Source organism: Hermetia illucens, chromosome 6 (assembly GCF_905115235.1).
Source record: "Hermetia illucens chromosome 6, iHerIll2.2.curated.20191125, whole genome shotgun sequence".
Classification (NCBI taxonomy): domain Eukaryota; kingdom Metazoa; phylum Arthropoda; class Insecta; order Diptera; family Stratiomyidae; genus Hermetia; species Hermetia illucens.
This window is the reverse complement of record NC_051854.1, coordinates 94,251,084-94,278,051: the sequence shown is the minus strand read 5'-3', so window position 1 is coordinate 94,278,051 and position 26,968 is coordinate 94,251,084. Positions and strand designations below refer to the sequence as shown.

Sequence of the window (26,968 nt, the reverse complement as noted above, 5' to 3'; positions counted from 1 at the left end):
TGCTTATTTTCAATCATAAGTCTCTCCCAAAAGGGAGTTCTACTTCCTCTTGACGATTCCAAAGCGAAACACATAATTTTGTGGAATGAACGGCCGTCACGAAATCATTGGCATTCTTGACAGAGTTTGTTGTCGCCTCTCTCTATTTGGCAAACCTATATATCAGGGGCTAACGCTGTGGTCTTCGGCATCTTGGACGCACAAATTGAGGACGAGGGCACTGATCCGTTTCTTTGGGTCCGCGTCTTATTTTGGGACATTTTCAGTGAAGACGTTGAGACATCGTGGAAAGCACTGATGAATCTAAACTAGGAAACTAAAAACTTTTCTCGTATTGGTCGACCATTCCAGTTGTTTTTTCGAGAAACCAGCCAGTAGCGGTCCTGTCCCTGAAATTTTTAATTTAAAAAATTTAGCTGAAATTTTAAATAAGCCAAAAAAGACTTCAGACCCCTTTCGATTTTCCCTTTTCTAGACAGAAACTACTCAGCAATAACTATAATGTTCTTTACTTTATTTTGGCAAATGATAATAAATGGCATTCCATTCATGTAATAACTTTCATATCATCTATCATATGTATATTCACGAAAATACTATTTCGAGCCCTTAATCACTAATTGATAGATCAGATAACAATCTCATACAAATCTTAGAACTAGTCTGCAATATCACGTCATCAATCGAAAGATCCTAATGACTCTCTTATTGAATTTTATCTGCTATTTTACACATAAGTCGATCTAATGGATGGCAACCGTCAATGTTATTATCGCTGCTGTTACTATCGCCATCCAACTCCATTTTAATTGAATCACTGAGGTTGCTTTCATTGTCGACAGGATCTGGGAGAGCTGCAAAGGCATTTTTAACGATTTCCTTGACACGATCAAGATGCTTCTGGAATCTGGAATTAATACAAGATGAAAGGAAAATTCTTTTAGAAAGCATAAATAAAATATTGCATTAAAAGTAACGTTCGTACTAATTACTGTAAAAAATGTCTTTTTCTAGTGCAAATGATCATAGAGAATTCAAGAATCTTAGATACTTCTTCGAATTTTCGTCCCCGTTAAGTTGAGCACATATTTCGATTCAAATATAGTCCGCCAACCAATGACTTATACTCGACATATATACTTCAAAGTCGGAAAAATTGACTCAGCTGCGAATGAGTACCTGAGTCAAATCGGGATAATAATCTCGGGCGAGGGCAACGCTGACCACATTGCCTCCTACAGTGTACCGCTACGATTTTGAATGAAGTGCTCTAACTCGTCATCCTTTGAGGTGATCCACGAATCAATCTAATTTTTCACTTCATCATAAGAACCGAAATTCTGATCCGCCAGGTCGTGCGTCATTGATAGAGGTGGTAAACAGATGGAGCTATGTCAAGAGAGTACAGCGGGTGGGGTAGAACTTCCCATTTCAGCGCTTCCAAATATGTTTTGACCGGTCGTGCAACATGGGGCGAGCATTTAAATGCAGCAAATTCACTTTGTCGTGCCTTTTCTCGAACTGGAGGGGCTATCGAAAAAGAATTATGATTGGTTTCTCAAATATTCGCACGCTCCTCGACAACGGTAGCGAGGTTCCTCAGAATGCTCCCTTTTCCCAACTTGAGCGGGAATTCCAGGGATATAAACTGGAGATTCTGGGCCCAAGTGCTGCTGCTTTTGTGCTCGGGAAAGCCAAGTGGCAACAGACAAAAATCCGATGTCGAGCTGCTTCTGAAGGCTACCGGGAGCCAGTTTCTGACACACTTCTAACTGCAAAATCACGGTCGAGGTTAAGGAGCATCACTATTGTACAATGCTACGCAACAACGGAGACTTTCTATGTAGTGGAGAAGGATGCTTTCTACGAACAATTAAACGCAGTTCAGGAGAAGCTTCCTAAAAATGGCATTGTGATCGTTATGGGTGATCTAAATGCCACCTTGATCGGGCATGTAATGAGAAAATACGGTCTCGACCACTGTAACGATAATGGTGGAAGGTCCGTGGATTTCTGCAACTTCCACCGCTTCGTCATTGGTGGCACATTGTTCGAGCACAGAGCCTGCCATAAGCTGAGTTGGGTTTCAGCTGGCCGGCAGATACGAACAATCAGATTGATCACTTCGCGGTTAGAAGTAGATTTAGGGGTTATCTACTGGCAGTGCGTAACAAGAAAGGTGCTGACAGCGGCTTCGGGAGGGATCACCATCTGATGATCGCTTACATTCGCTTGCGTGTTGCTTCCGCTACTTCGCGCAGGGTTGGAGAGCTGCGACCTCCTAAATTCAACAACGACCGTTTGAATGACCCAGCTATTTTGCTGATCGAGCGGCAGATCTACTGAGTAACCCCATCAGAATAAAAGTGGTGACCCCGAGAACAGTTTGCAAATGGAGAACATCAGATATACGTTCTTCTGTCGGTGTAGTGTAGTGCGTAGTTACGATTTGCGAGGTTCCTGCGTTGGTGCAGAATTGTTCGGTTTTTTTCTTACCGTTCGACCCACAAAGAGCTTTCGCTACATCGCCACGTGTACACGCTTGTTACGCCCGTTCAGGGGAAGCTTCCTAAAGGAGACATTTTGATTGCTATGGTTCGCATGGGCCGCAAAGACGACGAGGCCGAGCAGCTTCACCTTGCTGCATAGCTCGAAGCGCCGCAGCGCATTGTAGGTATGCAACAAAGACGCATACAAGCGAAGTCAATGCAGTTGGCTACTGCAAACTGCCTCCATTCTGGCGGGTCTACCTGGAGCTGTGATTTTTCAATGTATCGTATAGGTAACGATGCCACATGCTACCACTTGGTGATTTCTACCTTGGGCTTCGACACTATCTCTGAGTGCCCGATATTATATGCTCGTCCCCAAAAACGCATAAGCACTTAACTTTGAAGACGACTATCTTCCGCCGCCTCACAGAACCACCGGATGCGCAGCTGCACAATCTGCTTATGGACGTCGAACTTAAGGACAAACGCCCCCCTCAATTTTTGTGTCACATGCACACTTTAGCCGGCCGGCGCTGGAGGAACACGCCACAGCTGCTGATGAGACACACCACATAGGCCCTTTCATTATGGCCACCTCACTTCAGTAAGCGCACATACAACAATCAACAAGCTACGCCTCGCCAAGCGCACCGTCCGACCAGACCGTTGTGGAGCTCGCAGCTTTGCGTGTGGTCATCGCGCAGCTTACCAGCCTGACACGTGAATTATTACAACACAGTAACGCCGCTCGCTCTGGCGCAATAGCAGCCATGAGCGCGTCCGTTCTAAACGCCTGGCCTGGATTCAAGGACTGTTACTGGTTAGTATCATACTCAATTCGGTGCCCTGTCTCGACGATGCATGCAGCCTTGCTCTTTTCCGGCTGAAATCGTTGCCACCGGCAAGTCGAGAAACTAATGCCGCTAGCGTTGTACTCGGCGGCCAACGACGGCACTTCCTTGGTAAGCTGTCTCTACGTGTCGTTTCCTGGCGGACTCCGGCTCCATGCTTTCCATTATTCCAAAACGACTCATGGCCAAGCAACATACTAAACAAAGTTTAGTGCTGCAGGCAGTCAATATGACGGCCATCACCACATTCGGCAGTCAGTGTCTTACCTTGGATCTCGGCCTACGCCGACCGACCGATCAAACAACCATCCTCGCAGCCGACACACCATGAATTAATAATTTTCTTACGACACTGTTCTTCCACGATCTTCACGCTCGAAACGGCTCCACAAAATCACAGCCCCGTCCCACCACAATCGACATTTCGCGACCTTTCGAAGGACAAATATAGGCAAATTATCGCCAAGTTCTGAAACATTGCTGCTAATTCAGCACCAGGACGTCACCAAGGGATCACCGGTCTTCGCACGGCCTCAACGCCTCAGCGAAGCAGGAGTCCACCATCCTCTTGGAGCGTGGTGTCTTTCGGCCCTCCTCCACTGCCAATAATAGAGGATCTGCTCCAGGAGACTAGCGGCTCGGTATTCTCGTTCATCGATCTGCAACTGTTTGAGTTCGTATTCATGCCAATTGGGCTAAGGAATCCAACTCAAACACTACAGGGACTTTGAATCACCTCTTCAGGAAGCTGGATTTCGTCAACACCTATCAAGACGACTTCCTGATTCCTCCCACGATCAAGAAAAACATCAACGTCACCTCGAGAAACCTATTTCGTTTCTAAAGACGGCCAAGCTCCAGGTCGTATTCGGGGCTACCACATTAGCAAGAACGGCTTTCGCCCACCAGAGCCCAAAATTCAGGCAATCACGGATTTCTCGAAGTCCACAGACTTCCCGCAGTTGAGACGTTTTCTCGGCGTCATTAATTTTTAGAGCCACTGCGTCCCGCACGGCGCTGAGCTTCAGGCCTCGCTAACCGAGCTACTCAAGGCTACATGAGCAAGAAATTCAAAATCAGTTGGACAATCGAGGCCGAGTCCGCGTTAAAGGTTGCAAGCAGATTATCGCTTCTGCTGCCACTTCAATTTATCTATCATCGACCCAAAAGATAGATTTGCGCACCAACGGCCGCTTCCAACATGGCTATCGGTGCGGCGTTCGACCAAGAGCGAGCAGATGGCACATGGGCTCGATATTCCACTTACAACTGCGAGCTTCTCGCCGTTTTCGCTATCTTCAAGTACTTCAAGAGGATCCTGGAGGGACGGCAAGGTAGTTCGTAATATATACCGATTATCGCCCGCTTACCTTCGCGCTGACGCAGCGCTCCGACAAGGTCTCACCACGTCAGGCTCGGCAACTGGCACACCCAAGCGGCCGGGCCATAGCCAAGCGTGTAGCGCCAGGCCAATACCAGCTCTCGAAAATGCACCGTCAAAACAGAGCACAGAGACATTCACTTTGATCACATCCACGTGGATCTCATCAAGCTTTTTCTCTTCAAAAAAGGCTACAGGAGTTGCCTTACTATGATTGATCAATATACAAGCAGTTCCAGTCATGGATACGACGGCTCCCACTATCGCACGTGCCATATTCGATCATTGTACCACTCTGTATACATCAGCGCTGATCAAGGTCACCAATTTGAAGCCTGACCTGCTTGCCTAGCTCAACCGCCTCGTGGAAGCGAAATATGTCCACGCGACACCTTACCACCCCCAGGCCAACGCACTGGTAGGACGGTTGCATCACACTCTCAATGCCACCTTAAAATGCACGCCCGAGACTCCATGGCTCTGAGCACTTCCAGCAGCCCTCCTTGCGTAGCCACGCACCACTTTCAAACAGAATTTGCAAGCCTATTCGACTGAAATGGCTTTTTCGGCTCATCGCAACGTTCAGAATAAATCAGTCACCAGCCCCAAGAGCTTCATCACCGACTTGCGCAGTATCTTTAGAGCTTATTTGTCCAATGCCAGGGTCTTGGCACCAAGACAATTTCCCTTCGTCTTCAAGGATTTCGCTACGAATATGTCTTCCGTCACATCGATGATATCAAGAAGCTGCTAGAGCTGCCGTATACCGGACCGCATCGAGTGATAAAACAGTTTAACGTCCGAACGTCTCTCATAGACGTTAACGGGGTCGCAAAGACCCTCTCTATGGACCACCGGAAACCTACTTATAGGCCCAAACACAACAGCGGATTGACTGCATGCGTGCGTAATGAGAGAGCTGTTAAATGATGTTCATTGCACCGACTTGTATGGTAATATACAAAAAGTCCGATGCGCAATGCGGCACGCAAAAAAGTTTGGTAAATTGAACTTTTGCGATGCGTGACATATAAGTTTGTTGCGTCATTTGCAATATGCGCTCTTCCTTCTCGACAGTTATTGTTGAACGTAATTACTCTGATTGAATTCGTTTTGAGAACTGCGAAAGGCACTATTTGTGTTGCTTCTCTCGTCCTCATTTCGCACGCATTGTGATTCTGTTCGGGCTTTAATCTTAAGTAGGCAGAAACCCCATTCTTACAGGTTCCCGCATCTCAGCCGCCGCAGACCCAATCACCCCAGAAGCTGAGTCCAAAGCCAGGTCCTATTTCGGTATTATTAATGGGCAGATCGCTTCACCAGAACCAGCTCGAAAGTAGTGAGCCAGGCTCGATGGGACGACCTGTGCCCCTCCAAAAATTTGTGCTCAACACGGTCTTCCCATCGCTGATGGTACAACCGGCGAAGTTAAGCTAAGCCAAGCGTTACCAAGGCTCGTAATTTTCCTTACTCATTAGTTTAAGGCACGAAGAGACGCCACTGGCTTCCGACCATATATACGAGCGAAAACACGACATGACTATGAATTATATCAAACATAACGGTTTATCCGTTGAAAGGGTAGAGAAATGAATGGGTTCTACTGAGATATTCAAGCAATGCAAGAAAATTGAACATGGCTCAAGGCGAAACAGGCACAAAGGATTGCAACTTTGTCGGGGCTCAGAAAAGGATGAAAAGGCAGGAAATGGGGTTTCGGCCGGATATCGTTGAGGGGGAACAGGATAATTGCCGTTAATTCGTGGTACTTTAATGAAATGAGTTGGGTATAATTCACTATTGGTGAAGAAGCAGAAAATTTAAATCTTGTCAGTCGGAGAAGCTCCTTTTGTAGTCCTTAACCGAGCAAACGCTCATTGTCATTGGTTCCGGTATTTAATCATATTGGGGACGCTGTGCTTATTGAAGGTTTGCTAGGCCTATTTTGCTGCTAAAATAATCAAATACTGAACGAAAATGTCCCCACGTACCTCAAAGCTGTTTCGACACGCTGGCGCTTCTGCATCTCCATCATCACGCGCAGAGTCTCCCGAGCCTGGTGCGGCCGGAACTCGTTCAGAAGATGGTGGATATGAACGAAAAGGATACTCAGGTCTTCAATCTGAAAGCAGAGAACAATCTAACTGAACATTTTCCCCGTTTGCATTCTAAATCTCCGAATTTACCTTCTCCGTCCTCCTGGGACTGTCCGGGAAATGCACCAACAAATCGATGAGATCCAGGAAGTTAACGAACAGCGAATGGTTCAATTTCTTCAATTCTTTGCGACGATCGAAGTGCTGCGGGATCAGACGCTTGATTCCCTGACTCTCCAGGGACCGGATCATTTCATCGTTGCTGTAAATATTTCCAAACATCGAGTAAGTGTCCAAATTCGGTGGAGGCGGCCGCGGGGCGCGATTTTTACGAATATTCTCGTCTGTGTAGAGATTTATGTATTGTGCTGGGGGTAATGGCAAGGACATCACTTGCGTTGTTTCTGGGTTAGCCATTTTCGAGAATTTTATTCAATACAAGAACAGAACAGAAGAACAGAAAACCGATGCTACTCCAAGCAATATCTGCGAAATTCTGGCTTGAAATGTCCGAATGACACTAATGACAGTAAAAACCCAAAGTTACCAGCTGCAAAATAGAAGATGACGTCCCGTTGACAGCACGAGGAAAACTATAAGGATTTTTACAGTGTAGGAACTTCATATAATGCAAATAATTGTTAAATTGTGGTGGACTGCAAATTTAGCATTATTTAAAATACGTTTCAAGGAAGGGATCACTTGATGACAATTTCGCCGTCCACGAAAATATTTCATCATTGCAAATCGTAGATAATTGGCAGCATCTGGTATTGAACCCTGAGAATGGGGGTTTCAAGAATATAATCAAAGAATTCCCTGCTTGTCATAAAAGGCTGCTAAGGAAGAAATTCGGGGGCTAGCAACCTGCAAATAACAAATCTACTGCTACCGAAACGTTAATAGCCCTCGAATACGGACTGACCTAACGCCGAAGGCTTTTGGCTTTCGAAAACAGATTATGATTATTAAAAGTGGACGAAGACGTTTTACAGTTTCGTACCAGGGCAGTGGCGACTCATCAGACGCTGTCTCACCTCCGTCTTAAGGGCAGCGTGGCCGAAGCGGTTCGCAGGTGTTATACGCTTCTTTTTATAATTCGCAAAACACAACATAGGTGTGAATTACATCGAACATAAATCCGCCCACACTTCAGACCAAAGCTTGCCGGAGTCTCTGAAAAGTGCGCACATTCCTCCCGGTAACAAGGGAGAGATTTTTAACAATATTAGCTGAACTTATTTTTGTTTGAAGATTGAGGGAGTCCTAAGTTCGCGTGCAGCTGAATTCGGAGCAGATTGTACAATCGGTTACCGGAACAGGTTCTGCGAAAGTTGCCTGTAGACATAATTTTTCCGTAAAGGAGATTTTTGACAAAATAGAAAATAAACTTGATCTACGAATTAAAACGAAACGAAAGTTACCAGGTGGACTGAGAAGTTCGTAGACTAATACACAGAGAGCGCTATTAGTATCAAATCCATATGATTAATAGTTAACACTAACCTAAAAAGGTACGTATATAAATTTGATAGCTGTCGGACTATTAGTTTGTGGGAAAGAGCATTTTGAGTGAAACAACTTTCCTTCGTTCTTAGAAAATGGATAAAAAGGAATTTCGTGTGTTAATAAAGCATTTTCTTTTGGGGGGAAAAACACTACTGAAGCGAAGGCTTGGCTTCATAAACATTATTCGTACTTTGCACCAAGAAAATCAACCGTTCAGAAATGTTTCGCTAAGTTTAAACGAGGAGAAATGAACATCTAGGACGTGCATCGTGCAGTGGACGTCTCAAAAAGGCAATAATGGGCTAAAACATCAAACAAATCTCTTTTTAAGTTTTTGTGTAAAACAATTATATCTTTAACGGACCCATTCTCAGAAACTACTCAACCGAGAAATCTAAAAAAACCAAAAGGTTGCCAATTTATGGTGCCTAGGCTCCAAAATAGCCTCTAAACCGATATCTGTTCAAGTAAAGTTAATAATAGTATATTACTTTAATTTTAAGTAATTGGCTGCAAAACCCCCATTCATTTCATTCTAGCACTACAAAATTTTTGCATCAATGTAAGCTATGATCCTACCAAGCTTGGCGGAAATCGCACTATTATTCACAAATTTATAATAGGTCAAAGTTGGCGCTTCTTTTCAAATGAGTCCTGAGTCCGCACCCGCTTGAAGACGGTCCACAAGCAAATTATTTCCTCTCTTGTGGTCCACAGGCTCCTCTTATCTGGGTTAAACTCCCAAGTTTTTCAAAAAAGTTGACTGACGGTTTCGTCTAGGGCAGAGGCAACTCCGAAAGTAGCGAAAGGTGGTAATCGCAAACACGACATGAATGCGAAATAGGTCTGAACTTACGACGGATTTCACTTTAATATAATTTGCATTTAGGTCGTATTTGCGATTATATATAAATGGAGCGATTACCACCTGTCGCTACTTTCGGTCACACTGCTCCCAGGGCAGAGGTGAGGCAGCATCTAATGAGTTGCCTCTGCCCTGGACAAACCCGTCAGTCAACTTTTTTATCCGAAAAGTCCATAAAATAATTTTGGATGACAGATAAGTCAATGAACTTGATCGATATAGCTGAGGCTCTACAGATATCAAAACAACGTGTTGGACATATCGTGCATGAATCTTTCGATATGCGAAAGTTATATTCAGAGTGGATGCCGCGCTACCTCCCAATCGACCAAAAACAACAACGAGTTGGCAATTCTGAGCAATGTTTGAAGTTCTTCCATCCATAAAAAACTCGAATTTATGCGTCAAAATGGGACAACGGATGAAACATGACTCCATTATTTCATACCAGAATCAAAACGATCGTCACCTGAGTGGACTGCACATGGTGAACTGACTCTATAGCGTGCGAAGTATCAGTATTTTGGAATGCGCGTGGTATAATATTGGGCCACTATCTTGACAAGGCAAAAACCATCAACAGGGACTATCGCATAGCGTCATTGGAGCGTTTGAAGAATGAAATCACGGAAAAACGGCGCTGTTTCATCAAGACAATGCAATGTCTCACAAATCAATGAAAACGATGGCAAGATTGCATGAATTGGCCTTCGAATTGCTTCTGTGTCCACCGTATTCTCCTCCCAGGGACTTTTTCATGTTCTCAGACCTCGGGAGAATGCCCGCTGGTAGGAAATTTAGCTCAGATGAAGAGATAATCGCCGAAATTGAGGCCTATTTTGAGGCTAAAAACAAATCATACAATAAAAATGGTATCGACTAATTGTATGACTGCTATAATCATGGTATCGCCCTCAGAGAACTCAGGAAATGTAGATAACTTTTTGTGTTTAGGTTAACTACAAAAGGAAGATGGATATGAAGTGAATGAAATGAAACGCCGAATTGAGCTTGTTTCGTACGCAATAACTGTAGTCCCACGTTTTATGCTCTATCGTGGGTACCAATCCACGCCCTGGGACCTATACTATGTTTTGACCGCCTAAATAAATAAATAATTACCTCCTCAAAATCCTGTTTTGGCACTCACAAACCAAAGGGAACTACATTATCCGTGCTCGCCATCGGGTACTCCGCGAGGCTCGCGAACGTCATACGGAATGCAGCTATGGACAGAACAAGCTCAGAAATAGAATCCTCTACTCGCCCCTGCTATTCTAAAAGCCAGCTGTGGACACAAATAATCTCTGAGTATATAAAACGATAATAAGACCTGTGTTATGTGATGAAAGCCAAACAGGTACCCCAACAAAAACTTCCGAAAAACTGATCAAAACCTTCGACAGGGGTCCTAAGAAGAATAATAGGAACTAAACGTGAGGACAACTAGCGGTGAATCAAATACAACCATGAGTTCCATAAAATATTTGAAGACCCTGAAGTCTCCAAAATAATAAAACTTCGGAACTTGCAATGGACGACACTTGAAGTATTTACCGGGAAAACCGAAGGATGAAGACCGGTGAGAAAACCCCGAAAGCGCTGGGCAGATTCTATTCACGAAAAGTATTCATCACTAATCGGATTTCGAAGGCGTAGAACATGATGGAAGGATCTGAATGAATGCAGAAAGTCAATGGGGTCTAGACCCTTAAAGACGACGAGAAGGATGCTTTCTTTGAACAATTACACGTAGAGTTTAGGAGAGGCTCCCTAAAGGCAACATTGTAATCGTGTCGGATGATGTGAATGCCAAAATGCTTACTCGGGCATGTGATGGGCTGAGGCCTGACGACCGTAACGATAATGGTGTAAGGTTTGTGGATTTTTGCAACTTACACCGCTTCATCATTAGTGGAACATTGTTCGAGAACAGAGTTGGACTTTAGCTGACCAACACCGCATGAGCATCTACGTCATTGGGGTATGCAACACTGTTAACGAACAAAGAACTCCGTCGGCGAACAAGCCAATTATCGTTGGATCCGGAAGTGGCAGTGGATAGGTCACGTATTAAGGAAGAACGACAATTGCTGTCTACGGTATGGAATTCACCGTCCCAAGAAGACTGATGATTAGGCACCCCAGGAACACTTGGTGCAGAACTGTAGAGGTGAAATGCCTCGGCAAGTCCTGGGAGAGTTGAAATGTGTTTCAATGAACCGTGGAGGATGACGCTTGCCCGTGATTAATGCGATATGCCCCAGAAATGGGTGGATGACAACCATATATATATATATAATATGAACTTTTCTACCAACTCCGCCATGCTATTAACATAGTATGCTGGTCCCAAGCCCAGGCAAAGGAGGAGGGTTTGAGGCAACGTACTCTGTACTATCCTCAGTAAAACAAAAATAAAATGCTGAGATCAGGGAAAGAGATAAATAGAGTATAGACCTCAGTCGACGCGGCAGGACGGTCCCTGGTCCCTTCGAAAAATGGGCAAGGGTTCTTGACGCATGGACGGCGTCAGGACGTAAGCAAGTTAGTCCGCACACAACAAACAATCATACCGAATTCCTTCTACTCTCGGACAACGAGCATCGCCCCGAAGCGACGCACGCACGACCCGGAACATCGAAATCCGCTGACTCGGCCATTCCACCGTTAGTTAAGAATAAAATAAGCTTTCTCCCCCCGATTTTCCTGCACGGTTTGACTGTCAGGGCACTGGGCCTCGTAATCAAAAACATAAACAAAAATGCTACTTTTGAAATCACCAACCTACCGGCAGACAGGCTCAAAGTCCGGCTTACTTGTCCTATTATACACAGAAAACTAATACATTTAATTAAGATCACCAAATTGGAAGGACATTCCTTCACTCTGAAAGAGAAGAGGAAGCCAACCCTCATCCTCAGAGGAATCTGCCCCCATGAGTTCACCCCCGAAGACGTGGCTTCGGAAATCAAAGATTTCACCTGTACGAGTGACACCTGTACGAGTAACCAGGCTTTCCACCCCGTGGTCACGAGCCAACAACACTTATCTGAGCCTCTTCCGTGTGACTTTCAACTCTGACGCAGAGGCCAATATAGTCACAAAAAAAAAACACCCTCCTGCATCAACGGATTAGCTGGGAGAAGGGGAGAAGGGGAAGTCACCCAATGCTTCAATTGCCAACAATTTGGCCACGTATCCGCAAACTGCGGATACGACCCCAGATGCGTGAAGTGCGCGGGCCCACACGCCTCCAGGGATTGCCCCCACTCCAATATAGAAGACAACGCCGAAAAGGAGTCGACGGCACCACTAAAATGTGCAAATTGTGGACAATTGGGTCACCCTGCCAACTTCTCTAAGGGCCCCCGCAGACTGGAATCTATCCAGCGCAAAGAAAGAGCAAAAAGCATCCCGCACTCTCGATCTGCTTCGTTCTTCCCCCACCTTGACAGACCCTCCCCTGCTCGTGTCTCGCAGCCTAACACTCTGCCTCACGCCAACTGGACCGCCCCTCCTTCACTGACCCCGTCTTTTGCCGCAGTGACCAGGGGGCAAGCAAGACCCGAAACCCTTAGCCCTTTATCACCTACACATTCTTCCATTCCAAGGGGCTTCTTCATGGAAGCGAGGTCTCTATTCAATATGTCTTTCTCCTCGCTATGGAGCACAATTTCAGAATTCTATCACAACTATCTCCGTCTACCCCTGAAGACAAACCCGAAGCATACCTACAATTTCTCTTCAAATTGCTAGACAACCAAAATGCTCACACTCAACACTAATTCGCTCATTTCTAACGACAAACGTTTCGCTCTCCACAAGCTCTTAGAGGATTCCAATCCTAATCTCGCTCTCCTAAACGAAACCAGACTGAGGGAAGCCCCCAACGTAAAATTACATGCCCCCGGCTATAGTACCTTCCGCAACGACGCGGGCAGAGGCACAGCCATACTAGTCAAAGCGGGACTAAGGGCAAATAGTATCCCATCGGCTGCACTGGCGTCAAACTGCCTGTTAGCAGTAGTCAAACTTTCTGTCAGGGGTGGTGGCACCCTTCGAGTCCTAATCGGCTCTCTCTACTTCCCAGGCGGTACAGGTCGTCACCTCACTCCCATTCTGGACGAACTCTGGGAATTCGCGAGCAGTTTCGACGCCTTCATACTCGGCGGCGACCTCAACGCGAGGCACGTATCCTGGGGCGACTCAGTCAACAACGAAAACGGCAAAGTGCTCTTTGATTGGTTCCAATCAGGTCCATTCCTTAGCGCGGACATCATTAACGCGGGAGTGCCATCCTTTCCTCGTGGATCCTCTTTCCTAGACTGCTTCATAATCTCGTCCAATCTCTCAGCATGTGTCACTAGCTGCTCCTCTCTAGCAGCGCACTCGGACCATCATGCCCTCAGCCTCTCACTACATCTACAGCAAAGTCTCCCTTCACTCTACCATTCGCACAAACCCAGATCTTTCAATCTGACAAACTGGGACTTATTCCAACGCGACTTAGACAGCGTGCTGGGCCCTACCCTGGACAAATCGCGCATACACTCTAATGCTGAGTTAGATACATACATCCGGAAAGTGAACTCTGTCTTCGAATCAACAATCGACAAACACGCCCCAGTTAAAGAACCTGGGTACTACAAATACGGGTGCCTTTCCCCTTCAACCCTCTTCCTAGTCCGCGATAGAAACAGTTTACTGCAGCGCAGGAAAGTTTATTTCACCGGTCACGGAACAGATGCAACGCTGACTACCGTCTCCTCTCCGAGATCATCAAAGACCTATACAACAAAATCAACGGAGCTATTCGGTCCGAACTGAATGCGGCCTACAAGAAACTCCTCAAACCCGGCCCAAAAGTTTTCTCAGTAATTAATCGATTGACCGAAAGAAAGAAAAAATATACTAACTTCCACCAAACCCCGATAAAAATAGGTAACCTCCAGTGTCACTCCCCCGAGGAAAAAATATCCGCCTGTGTAGACTATTTCAGCCACTTATTCAGAGCAAAATGGCCAGCGGACCCCATCTGGAACTCGGTGGTCGCCAATGCTGTCAGCGATAAAAGGCTGAGCTTGGAAGGTTCTTACCTTTGCCCCTTTTCTCCCAGATGCCCGGCTGATGTAGTCAGAACAGGCCCGTTCGCCCCCTTCTTTACCTCCCTAGAAGAAGTCGAACTTGCAATCTCCCGGTGCAACAATAAAAAATCTTCCGGCCCCGATGGCATCTCGAACTTTGTTCTGCCGAAGTGTGCGCCTATCATCAGTGACCGGCTCGCCATCCTCTTCAACAACTGCCTGAACAACAGCCACTTCCCGGTAGCTTGGAAATCCGCCCTCCTCATACCTATCCCTAAAAAGGGGTGCTCGGGTGATCTCAAAAATATGACGCCCATCTCTCTTCTTTCCAATATCGGAAAAATCTTCGAACGTATCCTACTAAGTCACATCAATAGACACTACTCCGCCATCATTCCACTTAACCAATTCGACTTCGAAAACCACAGATCCACCGGCAGGCAATCATGTACCTGCTAGACCATATCCTCAGTCAACTGGAAAACAGGCATTGCACCGTAGCCTGCGCCTTAGACCTCGAAAAGGCGTTTGATTCTGTTTGGAAAGAGGGATTGCTCTACAAACTAATCCAGTCCAATGGCCCCCTCCCCTTATTCAGAATCCTCGCAGATTTCATCTCCAACAGAACTTGCCACGTGCGTTTCGATGGACTTCGCTCCAGCGACTTCCCGGTAAATTCAGGAGTTTTTCAGGGATCTATTCTAGGCCCCAAACTTTTTAACATCTTCCTCCACGATATTCCCCTTCCTCCCGTAAACTTATCCCTCACGACAACGGCAACTCAGGCAGCCCTTCTCCCGCCCTCTTCCCCCAACGACAATGATCCTCCCGCGTCAGGAGGGATCCTCTTCGCCGATGACACCATCCTATATGCGAGTGGTCTCAGGCCCTCAATAGCCTCCCTCTCTCTCAATATCCTAACCAATAGGGTCATCGCTTATTTCAACCGGTGGGCCCTCACCGTTAATTCCCTTAAGTCTGAGGTTATTTGCTTCAGAAACCCCAGTGGGAAGTGCCACTGGCGCACAGTTTCAGAAAGCAAAAACCTGCAGTTACGCATTGCTAACCACACTCTCAAGCCGAAATCAAATATCAAATACCTGGGAATCTCCCTCAACAACAAACTCAAATCCAACCCCCACGTCAGATCTGCTATCGCCAAGGACTCTAAGGCCTCAGCTGCCCTAAAAAACCTCTTCTCATCCCGGGCCCTGTACCCTGCGACCAAAACCCTTTTATACAAGACTCTCATTCGTCCAACCCTGACCTACGGTTTCCCAACATGGGCTACCATGTCTCCGAACGTAGCAGAAGCCCTCCAACGCTTTGAAAGGACGATACTCAGGAAATGCACGGCCAAATACAGAAGGCCAAACCTAAAATTCCACCAAAACTCTCTTCTGTACGACCTTTCCGGGGTTCGCCCCATAATTCCGTACATGATCAAGCTGTCGCGCGTCAGACTGAAAAAGTGGCTGTCCCACCCTAACCCGCTGATAAAAAATCTTGCTAAACGCAATGCACTATTACGCGAGCACAGGTACTACGTGTCAGGGCTGACTCTCCTCTCGGACAGTAACTCTCCTCCTTCAATCCAATCATACCGATTTTAAAAGCCAGCTCGGTATACAGGAGAGCAAACATATCAAACATGAACCCTAACACAAACATCTGGAAAACTGGTCAATACCTTCGAATGGAGGGTCCTAGTTTTGTCCAAAATAATTAAACTTCGGAATCTGCAATGAGCAGGTTCCGCTTAAAAAGTACACATTTCGATACCTAAAAAGATATTCGAAAGGAGAACAGAAGGACAAAAACTGTGAAAACTTTGAAAACACTGGGAGGATCCTGTTATTGCAGACGACGCATCATTGTTCGGATTTGAAATTGGAGGAGGTGATCGGTGGATGACAATGATTGCAAAGGAGACATTCTGGGCGGGGATTACAGAGGCTCGAAGACGGCAAGGATGCTTTCTATGGCAATTACACATAGTTTAGGAAGGCCTCTAAAATATTGTGATCGAAGCAGATGATTTGAAAAAAAGTGGGCTCTGACCCTGTTCTGAAATGTGGTGGAGAAACAGGGTCTTGGCGACCTTAACGATAATGATATCGGTTTTGCTGATTTCTGTAACTTCCACCTCCTCGTCATTAGGGGCACCTTCGAGTGCAGAGCTTGCCATAAGGTCAGTTGGGTTTCAACCAACCAATATCGTACGAGCTAACCCGCCATTGGGGTATTCTATACTGAAGACGATAAAAGAATTCCCACTGAGAACAAGCCAGCTATCAATGAATGAGTTGATCCGAAAATGGTAGTGGAAAAGTTACGTATTAAGAGCGACAATTTTTTGCTGGCTTCGCCATGGAATTCACTATTCCAAGATGAATGACGAATAGGCTACTTGGTGCAGAAATGTAGAGGTAGAGTGCAAGTGTTCCGGGAAGTCCTGGGGGAGCTGAAGCGCATTTCAATGAATCGTGAAATATGGCGTGATATATATATGTGAATGTAATACCTACTTTACCACCCTACCCACGTTACTAAAAACTTGTTATTTGGTTCGGAAATTATTAGAAAATTTTAATCAATTAGAGATTTCGTAGCGAATTAAACCTTTATTGAAATCCTGAAATCCATAATGGAAAAATTTCATGTTTCCATCAAATGTGCTCTAAATCACTTTTACTTCTTCAAGTTTACATTAGATATAATTTCAATCTATTTTAGAGTATCTTTAATGTTAAGATATTCAAATTAAGTCGCCCAAAATCCGGATAGGATCACATCATTGGTCCACACAAAAAAGAAAATGTTTATTTCGAAATTCGAACATCATCGAGCATACTGAGCTGTCAACTACACGTCAGCGGCAGACGTCAGACAAGACAGGGGATTTTCTGGGTCCTCCTTATCACGGTTTTTCCAGTCGCAATCCGACAAATTCCACTTAGAATTTTCCGACGAAAACATGTCATAAAATTCGTCCGACCCGAAAGATATCGTTGACAAAATCAATTCGTTATTTGTAATTCTTTTTGTCGCCGAAATTCCCGTCTGTCCCGCCGACTGCTTCGTTGTGTGTTGTTGTCGCCCGCCTGTCAGTGAGGTTATGCTCAAGAGCTTGTCGCCCAAGTCAATACATCCCACGTATGCATTCTTTCCTGGGATAATCCTAGTCCTCTGCCGATAATCGTGGCAGCGTGCAAGTGATGTGTTTCTCTGGTTTGTGATTGCAGGTGAGCGAACATGATACCGCTGAGCCATCGCGACAAACGGAACCTCTCGTCCCGGATCAAGGAGAAGCTGAACGGCTGGAAGCGGCTCGTCTTTGCCGATCGGAATTCCCGGAATTTGTTCCTGTTTCTGATTTTGAATTTAAGTTTTGCGTTCGTCGAGCTGCTGTACGGAGTATGGACAAATAGTTTAGGTGAGTCTTATTAGGGTCAAGTGGGAATTTCTTTTATTCTGTGGCTGGCGACGGGGCTGCGGCTGATTTGCATTCGCAGTGAAAGTGGTGAATCCACGGCGGTGAGATGAGCGCAACAGCTTGCAACATGTCTTTTCCGGGGAACGCAAGGCCATACCACCGCCACATAATAGCGGTAACTTCGCTTCCCTTGAAATGGACAAATGAGGCAGACAATTTGGAAATAGGCGCGTCCTTAAATTTTGTCGCTTGTGGGATTGATCTTGATATTTACCGGATTTGCGTGAATTGGGGACAGATTCTACTCTGAAGGCTGAAATTGCAAGGATTCTCGCAACGGAATGGAGAAATTTGAACTCCTGGCCTTTGGATGAACATTTTTTAAAGAACCCGCAGCCGAGAATGAGGGGGGCTGGCATAACATTTCTTAGGTATTTGGTTTAAGGATTGAGGGGTCCTAAGTCCGCATCCACTTGATATCGGACCGGACCAAATGGGGGGCAACTTACTCTCTCTGTTTTTGGTCCACGGACTCCTCGTTTAGGGCTTGGCACCCAAACTTCAAAAAAACAGTACACAAAGACGGCTTTACGTTTTCCAGCTTCCCATTTGGTCCGGCCCCACATCAAGTGGATGCGGACTTAGGACCACTCAATCCGTAAACAAAAAATTTTCAGATCTGGCCAAGCTTTGGGCTGTCGTTGTGCAGGAGGACATGTTCTTGGGGCCCTCGGTGGACGTGGGTTGCCGGGAATCAAGATGACTTTAAGTACCGGCTGGAAGGTGACATGGCGTTGATTCTTCTGGGATTTCGGTGCGCCGGGTGTTGGTTTATTCGCGAGGTGTGTAGCGGTAGTGCTCGTGGATACTGGAGACGATTGCTTAGCAGTTGGCGGAGGAGGCAACAATGATACGTGTTGAGGCGGTTCATCGTTTTCTGAGGCGACGAATGTAGCTTTCAATTTCTCTGTTGAGATGTTGATGTACTTTCCCTTGATTTCCGCTTGGAACAGAGTCGAGCACAGTCGTATTATTATGGACACCTTCACATGTGATATCCAACGCCCAGCGCCTTATACACCGCTTTATGCAGATGATGTCTTCCTAGCATCTAATAGCAAAAATGGTCTCGAGCAACTTGTCCAAAAATGGAATGATCGCGTCATGCAACACAGTCTCAGATTGAATCTAAACAAAACTGAATTTTTGACGACCGATCTCCATGAAACAAGCACAATCACTGTCAGCGGCCGTGATCTGTCCAGAACTGAGCGATTAAAATATCTCGGGTCAATGCTATCAGCCAATGGAAAACAACATGAAATTGCTTCACGCATTAACGCAACCTGGATGAAGTCGCGTTCCACAACTGGTGTTCTTTGTGATCGACGCATCAAAGAACGTCTCAAGTCGAAAATTTACCGCAATGTCGTCCGTCCTGTCGCCCTCTATGGTTCTGAGTGTTGACCGACTATAAAAGACAATGAACGGCATCTTGCGGTAGTGGAGGCGAAGATGTTACGTTGGACTAGTGGCGTGACATGTTTTGATCACATCCGAAATGAGGATATCCGCGATCGTTACGGGGTTCACCAATCGTGGAAAAATTGCGAGAGAGGCGTCTTCGATGGTATGGTCACGCAATACGCGCACTTGCCAAGACTGATCTGAACATCGAAGACGATGGTAAACGACGAAACAACGGTGGCTTGATACGCTTGATGGGGATTTAAAAGCCTCGAAATTGCAGATTCCATATCAGGCATTTGACACAACCAAATGGCGAAACCGATCACGACGAGCCGACCTCGTTTGTGAACGGGACAAAGGCTGAAGAAACAGAAGAAGTCGTGTTATGCGAATTATATAAAGGAGCATTTAACATCTGTGAACCGCTTTGGTCACCCTGCTTCCACGGCAGAGCTGAGGCAGTCTTTGCCTAAGAACTTCATATGAAGCTACCCGGCCTCCTCGGATCTAGGAAGTTACCAGATTAGCGAAAGCCATGGGCCTAACTAAAGGCTTGAAAGGGTATGTCTACCCAAGTAGCATGGACCCGGATTGGCAGTAAGGAATCTTCTTTATTAAGCGACTTCAAAATAGGTTATTTTCTTATAGCGAATAAAATAAGAGTATTTATTATCTAGCTGCATATATAGACGAAGGGGGAGCCAGTAGTGCAAAGAAGCGTCTCGACGTTAATAAAGGGGCGTTAGCTTTCAAAAACTTAGCGCGGAGCCGAAATCTGTGCCATTGTGAGGTGCCACATATATATGTAGGATGAAGTATAAAGGCCGGCTGCGTTGCTCCCATAAAACGTCTCCTAGTAGATATAGCGCCCGCAACATTCGCCATTAGTCGACTCACGCACCTCCAGCCCTGTCCACTGCTGCTTTGATTTGCTCGAAGAAGCTCATCTTCGAATCGAGCCGCTGGTTTTGACTTTATGGTGAACTTACCGATCGATATGGGACGCAGGGTCGGGATTCTCGTTCTGGTCAAAACGACTACTTCGGTTTTGCCAGCGCAAGGCTGAAACCATGAGCTGTCATCCATCCGCTTTCCCGTCGCATCAATATGTCAAGTCCGCTTTGCGCCTATTCAACAGTGCGTCTGGCAACAAGTGCCGCAACGTTGTTTGGATAATGGGCCAGGCACGACTCTTCGGGCATAACGATTCTCAGCAGTCTATCATAGGAAGCGTTCCAGACGTCCGGCCCTAGGATAAATTCCTGCACTACTCCTGACGTGATTTCCATCATCCTCTGGCCCTCTGGCATCTCATAGAGTAAGGAACGATCTTTCGGATAATCCCTCAATATCCGCAAGAGGTAACTTGCGACATGATATGAGTTTTCTTATGTGCCTAGCATATTCATCTTACGGAATTGAAGGCATTTCTGACATCAAGCGTTATGAGGAGCACTATCTGTCGAGATCGGTGGCTGCGTGCTTCGATTCAGTGAACCGTATCTACGACCTCCATAATAGCATCTACTGTGGATTTTCCTGTTCTGGACCCGAACTGCCTTGGGGATAAGTCCCCGACAGCGCGAATCGCTTCAGCGAGTCTACTCCTGGTTGACATCAACCCGTACAGGGTGTCTTGGGAACAATGCCCGTACAATGCGGTCCATCTGGTCGGTACTTAGTATGCAGGGCCTCCGTAGAGTCTCAATTTTCCGGGTGACATGATTATAGGCAAGTCCCCACGGGTCCTCATTCATCTCGTTGCCAAGGTTCTGCCAGCCGCGAGCTTTACTTTTATTTATAGCGCTGCGTAGTCTCCTTTTTGCTGATCTATTTGTGCCTTTATGGCGCATGCTTCCTCGGTGGCGTGCAAATGTTGTGCCAAATGGCGGAGCTTATGACACTTCCTCCCTAGGTCGGCAATTTCTGCCGTCCACCAGCACATAGAAGGCTTGTCGCGGCTGGGGCCCCTCCGGCATGGAAGCGTCACACGCCGTCGTTATCAGGATCAGCGCCCTTCAGTGTCGCCCTGCCTGTTCCAAGAGCTTCGACGAACTTCCCGATGTTCACCCTCGCGACATTCCACATGCAGGAGGAGAGTCGCGTTGGTGCTCGTCGGAAATAGCGTCAACCATTTCGCGATGTACATGTGATCATTTGCCGAGAAGTCTTCTTGGACTCGCCACCGGTCCACTGATGATGCCAGAGATTCCGACGCAAACGTGATGCTTCGGAATGCTTCCTTCACAGCCTGGGCGCCGGAACGTTGGCGTGGTTCCGGTATTTAAAACTACGTGGCCGGTTCTCGCCGCCATTTCCAGAATCGGTTTCCCTCTGGAGTCTGACTGAGGCATGTTCCATTCAAGGGCCCTGGCGTTAAAGTCACTGTCAACCAGGATTCGTCCCTCTGTGCTCGAAACGATGTCCTCCAGAGCACCACGTACTCTCGTTAGTCGTCTTTGGGCCTAGTTTCAAACTCCTCGTTTTCCGTATGGAAGTCACCTCTGCTTCGTTGTCTTCGGGTTTCATCCTGTAGCGGACTTTACTAAGAACTTCCGCAAATGTCCTGCCTTCCGTCGGCTTAATGACCAGAGCCGACGGTCCAGTCCTTCGTTTCCTCGTCTTTTCTGCTCCTGGCCTTTGGTTGGCAGCCTCCTTGTATTTGGAGAGACGTGTCTCTGGCGGCGTAGTCAGTTGTTTCCTTTTTTCCTTCTTCGCCTTCTTTTTTTGGGTCCTGGAAACTACCTCGATAAATTCTCCTTCAGGCATCTCGTCTTCTTTCCGCGTTTTCCCAATTCGCTTTGCAGTGGGCTATCTGCGGTCCGTTTAACGTAAGCAGTGTTCTCAGTGAGGAGTGTGGCTGTTTCTGCTCTCCAATTGTCTTCTGCTGCTCTCCACGTTCGTCTATAGAAGGAGATGCGGTCCAATAGTTCCGCCAGTTCCATCAGCCCGTTTTTGATGCCTTTGCTGACGTTCTTCTGGAGAAACGTTGCCGATCGCATACGCTTCACCACTGCTGCGCATTTCTTGATGAACCCCTCCTCTTCGGCTCTTGCTAGAACGGTCGACTGCACTTGCACTGCACTCGGTTTGTGTCCGAATCCATCTGTTCAGGACTAGCGATTCTGACTGAGCTTTCTTTTGGAACAGGGGCACTACAAGGTGTTGGAGGTGCCATCTCCGTACGGTCAGTCACACCAGTTGATAAGGCTTGCTCTTTATTTGGGCGCCCCGGTGTCATATCGGGTATGTCAACATTCGCTGCCTTTTTCGCTGATCGCTGCGGTGAACGACACATTTTTGTGCTTCGCCCAAACGTACTTAGCTCTTCCTCCTTCCCTGTTGTTTCGTCGATGCTTTTTATTAATTTATATCGTGTGTAAGGGAGCGGGCTGCAATAGTCAGGAATGGGTGTACCTTCGGGGACACAGCCCTTATCCCAGTTCCCTGAATCCTGACCTACGCTTAGCTGATCCCTAAATTCACGGAGCAACGCAGTCTGCTAACACCGGTTCAATGCACACTACCCGACGAGGGCCCCGAAGAGGCTGGCTCCTGATACACGTCACAACTACCACATTGGAGAGTTTTCGACGGCTCTGGAGTGTGTCCCGACGTGTACCGGTCATTCGCGATTCGCTCTTCACCGAGAAACTTTCTCGAGGCTTCTACCTAGGACGTAGGTATACTGCCAGCTAGGGGGTCAGAACTATTTATTGGGGCACCTCGGGGACGTCACGTAAGCGACCCGTTAAATGTCGCTGACGACCGGTGAGGGACAACGGAGCCTAGCTCTCCACGCCTAAAAGTGTTTACGCTTCCGATATTAGCCAAGGTGGCGTTTAGGCAGGAGAAAACCTCGAGTAGGATTCTTCCCTCTTCATTTGTTTTCTGGCTTCCCCACTCCATTGCCGAAGCGTTGAAGTCACCAGCAATAATTTTGAGGTTGCGATCTTTGGGTATTGTCATATTTGGGTCGCATAACAGCTGTAAATGTAGAGTTCATCGATCTTAATCTTTAAAAAATCGTGTTTGCGGTTCTTCGTTGTTTGCTGTAAGGCTCGATTGCCGTAAGCCTACACCACAGCCTTTCCACTTATGTCTGTTATCCAAACACTGAGATGGAGGCTTTTGTATTGTTCGCAAACAATATCAACATCGATTTCCTCTTCATACACTTGGTGAAAAAATGTGGTCTGTTCCCTACAGCAAGTGGCGCCATTTTGTATTAAGTTTGACGGGGGGCTCCCCATACATGTGAATGGAGGGTGCAATTATTTTTTCACAGAACGTGGCCATGTAGGGTGTTAAATGAAAGGGCTCAATTAGTACTTTTCGGAACTGGCCCCATATTTGATATCGGGTGAAATGTAGGGGAGTGAGGGTTCAAAATATGACCCTCAAAAAATGTAACAGGTCTCGTTCTCAGAACCTATCCAACTGAAAAATCTGAAAAAAAATCAGAGTGGGGTGTCTAAACGAAATCACGGCCAAACGATGCCTCTCACCATGAAGCTCTAAGGGGTGAAAAATATTTGCAATAAATTTCATATTTATACTTGATCCATGTTTAATATTATTCACTAAATTCTCCATTTAATACTTTCAGGTCTCATATCGGATTCATTTCACATGTTCTTCGATTGTACAGGTCTCATGGCAGGTCTGGCAGCTTCTGTAATTACCAAATGGAAATCAAATGAGAAGTATTCGTATGGCTACGTGCGAGCTGAAGTATTAGCGGGTTTCGTTAATAGTTTGTTTCTGCTATTTATCGCCTTCTTCATTTTGTCTGAAGGAGTGGAGCGACTAATCGAGCCCCCGGAAGTCAAGCATGAACGTTTATTTGTCGTATCCGTTTTAGGATTATTAGTGAATTTGGTTGGAATATATGCATTCCAGCATGGACATGGCCACAGTCACGGAGGCGGCGGCGGACATGGGCACGGTCATAGTCACGGGGGAGGAAACAGCCATGGACATTCGCATGACAATCACAGTAGTCATATTGATCTCCATCACTCACATTCGAATCATGTTGATCATGGACATAGCCATAACGATGTGGCTGCAGGCGGTAGCAATTCACAAATTATGCGAGGCGTTTTCCTGCATATTTTGGCTGACACTCTAGGATCAGTGGGCGTGATAATTTCAGCCGTTCTAATGCAAATGTTCGGCTGGTTCATAGCCGATCCGATCTGTTCCATATTCATTGCTATCCTGATTGCACTTAGCGTACTGAGTTTAATTAAGGAGTCAGTCATGATTTTAATGCAACGGCAACCAGTCGATTTGGATCGGGCTTTGCCCCAATGTTATATGAAAGTAACCGGCCTGGCCGGGGTGTATGCTGTTCAAGAGCCACACTTTTGGACCTTATGCTCGGACGTGTATGTTGGTGCTATAAAGTTAGAAGTTTCGAAAAATGTCGATCCGAAATACGTTCTGACGCACGCTCGAATGATATTTGAGTCAGTGGGTGTTAAGCAAATTTATATACAATTAGATTATGTGTGATAGTAACTAATATTTTGTTATATTTTTAAAAAAGTAAGAAAATTGCGTATACATTAAAAGAGAACTTAGATTGTAATTTATTGATTTTTTAGTGGCTTCGTGAAGTGGCAATGGATCGTTGGATTATATCGGAGTTCGAATATCTGCTTGCAGAGCGTTGTGAGCGTATTTGGTAGGCTGGTAGATAATGGATATGATTCCTCCGACGCGCTTCGTGTATATGATCGGAAGGAATTGTTCAATATTAATTGGATTTTTCTTCTTCATTGAGGGTTTTTTCGATTCTTCATTGCAGTTGAAACATAAAGCTCGTCTATAATGTGCCACACATCACAGTCTTATGAAAGTTTGGTTGCTCCGAGAATACCTTTAGGTTTTGACATTGAATAAAACCCTTTCAGAGATTAGTAATTGTACCCATATTCTCATCAACGCATTTAAGTATGCCAATGCCAATATATCCAACGATTCATTATCAAATCATATTTGTTTTCTTCGCGCTCAGTGAGCACGACAAAGGATAAAGTTGTTTTGTATATTTTTGTAATGTGTGTGCTATTGCAAACGCAAAATCCTGAACTAAGTTACTTTGTATAAAATGCAAACGAACGAAGAAGAAAAGAATAATTAAATTTCATTCCAAATAGTTGCTTAGTGATATTTATTACAACAAAAAGTCTCTTCCTGTGTTTTGTTCCAGAACAGAACATTAATAACGGCAAAGTTATTGTGTCTAAAATTAATTCTTCTTGAAGAATACAAGTCGTCTATGAGAGAATAAATTCAAAAGTATGATAATGAAAAATTTGCAAGTATTTAGAGAGGATAAAGATAATGAAAGCTACTTGACGGAAGGGCTGCTCGTACCCGGTTATTCCATCCGCCCTCCGAGCATACCAAGGTGAATTTCGAAAGAATTAAGCTACACGTCAACTAGATATACAATATACTTCTAGATATTTTATTAATGAAATTGACTTAGCATAAAGAGTATTGTAAATAAAATTTCATAAAAAATGTCTTTACTTCGTTGAGAAAATTTTGTTTCAGTGCCTTTTACCTGTAGAATTGGCTTTGGCGAAGTTTGGTACAACAAAAGAATATTTGCTGCTCCATGCGTGGAGGATTTTTTACTAAAACAATGGATCATTCCCTCACAGAGTTTTTCTCCTTCAAGAATTGATGTGGAGTGAATACCCGATGCGTTTTTGTCCCTTTGTTTAGTCATGGAGCAGCTGCATCAAGGATTTTACAACATTATGGACTACATTTTGAGCACTGTCTGTTCTTCTTTTTCTTCAGCCTTTGCCCCGTTCACAAGCGGGGTCGGCTCGTCGTGATCGGTTTCGCCATTTGGCTCTATCGAATGCCTGATCTGGGTGCAATCTCGAGGCTTTCAAATCCCCATCCAGCGTATCAAGCCACCGTTGCTTAGGTCTGCCTTTTGGTCGTTTACCATCGACTTCGATGTTCAGACCAATCTTTGCAAGTGACTTCTCGTTTGCACGAATTGCGTGACCATACCATCGAAGACGCCTCTCTCGCAACTTTTCCACGATCGGTGCAACCCCATAACGATCGCGGATATCCTCATTTCGGATGTGATCTAAACGTGTGACGTCACTAGTCCGACGTAGCATCTTCGCCTCCATTACCGCAAGACGCCGTTCATTGTCTTTCATGGTCGGCCAACACTCAGAACCATAGAGAGCGACTGGACGGACGATATTGCGGTAAATTTTAGATTTGAGACGTTCGTTGATACGTCGATCACAAAGGACACCAGTTGTGGAACGCCACTTCATCCAGGTTGCGTTAATGCGTGAAGCAATTTGATAACGCAGCTCTCCATTGGCTGATAGCGTTGACCCGAGGTATTTAAATCGCTCAGTTCTGGGCAGATCACTGCCGCTGACAGTGATTGTGCCTGTTTCATGGGGATCGGCCGTCAAAAATTCAGTTTTGTTTAAATTCAATCTGAGACCGTGTTGCATGAGGCGATCATTCCATTTTTGAACAAGTTGCTCGAGATCATTTTTGCTATCAGATGCTAGGAAAACATCATCTGCATAAAACAGTGTGTAGGGCGCTGGACGTTGGATATCCCGTGTGACGGTGTCCATAACAAGGACAAAGAGGAGTGGTGAGAGGGCACTTCCTTGATGAACTCCAACAGAGACACGAAGCGGTTTTGATACACCCGCCATACTTCGAACTTTACTTTTCGGATCGTGGTAGAGCAATTGAACCCAGCGCACGAG

General features: G+C 45.8%; 2 protein-coding genes and 1 non-coding gene across 3 annotated transcripts; 1 reads left to right on the top strand and 2 right to left on the bottom strand.

Annotated features, from left to right (window-relative positions):
* Positions 1 to 491: 491 nt before the first annotated feature.
* On the bottom strand, positions 492 to 7,237 carry LOC119660377 (mediator of RNA polymerase II transcription subunit 7). The gene is made up of 3 exons (XM_038068895.1): positions 6,911 to 7,237; positions 6,716 to 6,846; positions 492 to 907 (listed from the first exon to the last, which is right to left on the bottom strand). Exons 1-3 carry the CDS (start codon positions 7,235 to 7,237, stop codon positions 706 to 708), a joined length of 660 nt encoding a protein of 219 aa, XP_037924823.1. The 3' UTR covers positions 492 to 705.
* On the bottom strand, positions 6,028 to 6,212 carry LOC119660628. The gene has a single exon (XR_005250461.1). It is a non-coding gene; the product is annotated as a U12 minor spliceosomal RNA (small nuclear RNA).
* Positions 7,238 to 17,032: 9,795 nt separating the features above from the next.
* Positions 17,033 to 25,353, top strand: LOC119659343 (zinc transporter 7). The gene is made up of 3 exons (XM_038067387.1): positions 17,033 to 17,437; positions 17,527 to 17,717; positions 23,797 to 25,353. The coding sequence occupies exons 2-3, from the start codon at positions 17,537 to 17,539 to the stop codon at positions 24,705 to 24,707; spliced, it is 1,092 nt and encodes a 363-aa protein (XP_037923315.1). The 5' UTR covers positions 17,033 to 17,437; positions 17,527 to 17,536; the 3' UTR covers positions 24,708 to 25,353.
* The last annotated feature ends 1,615 nt before the right edge of the window (positions 25,354 to 26,968 follow it).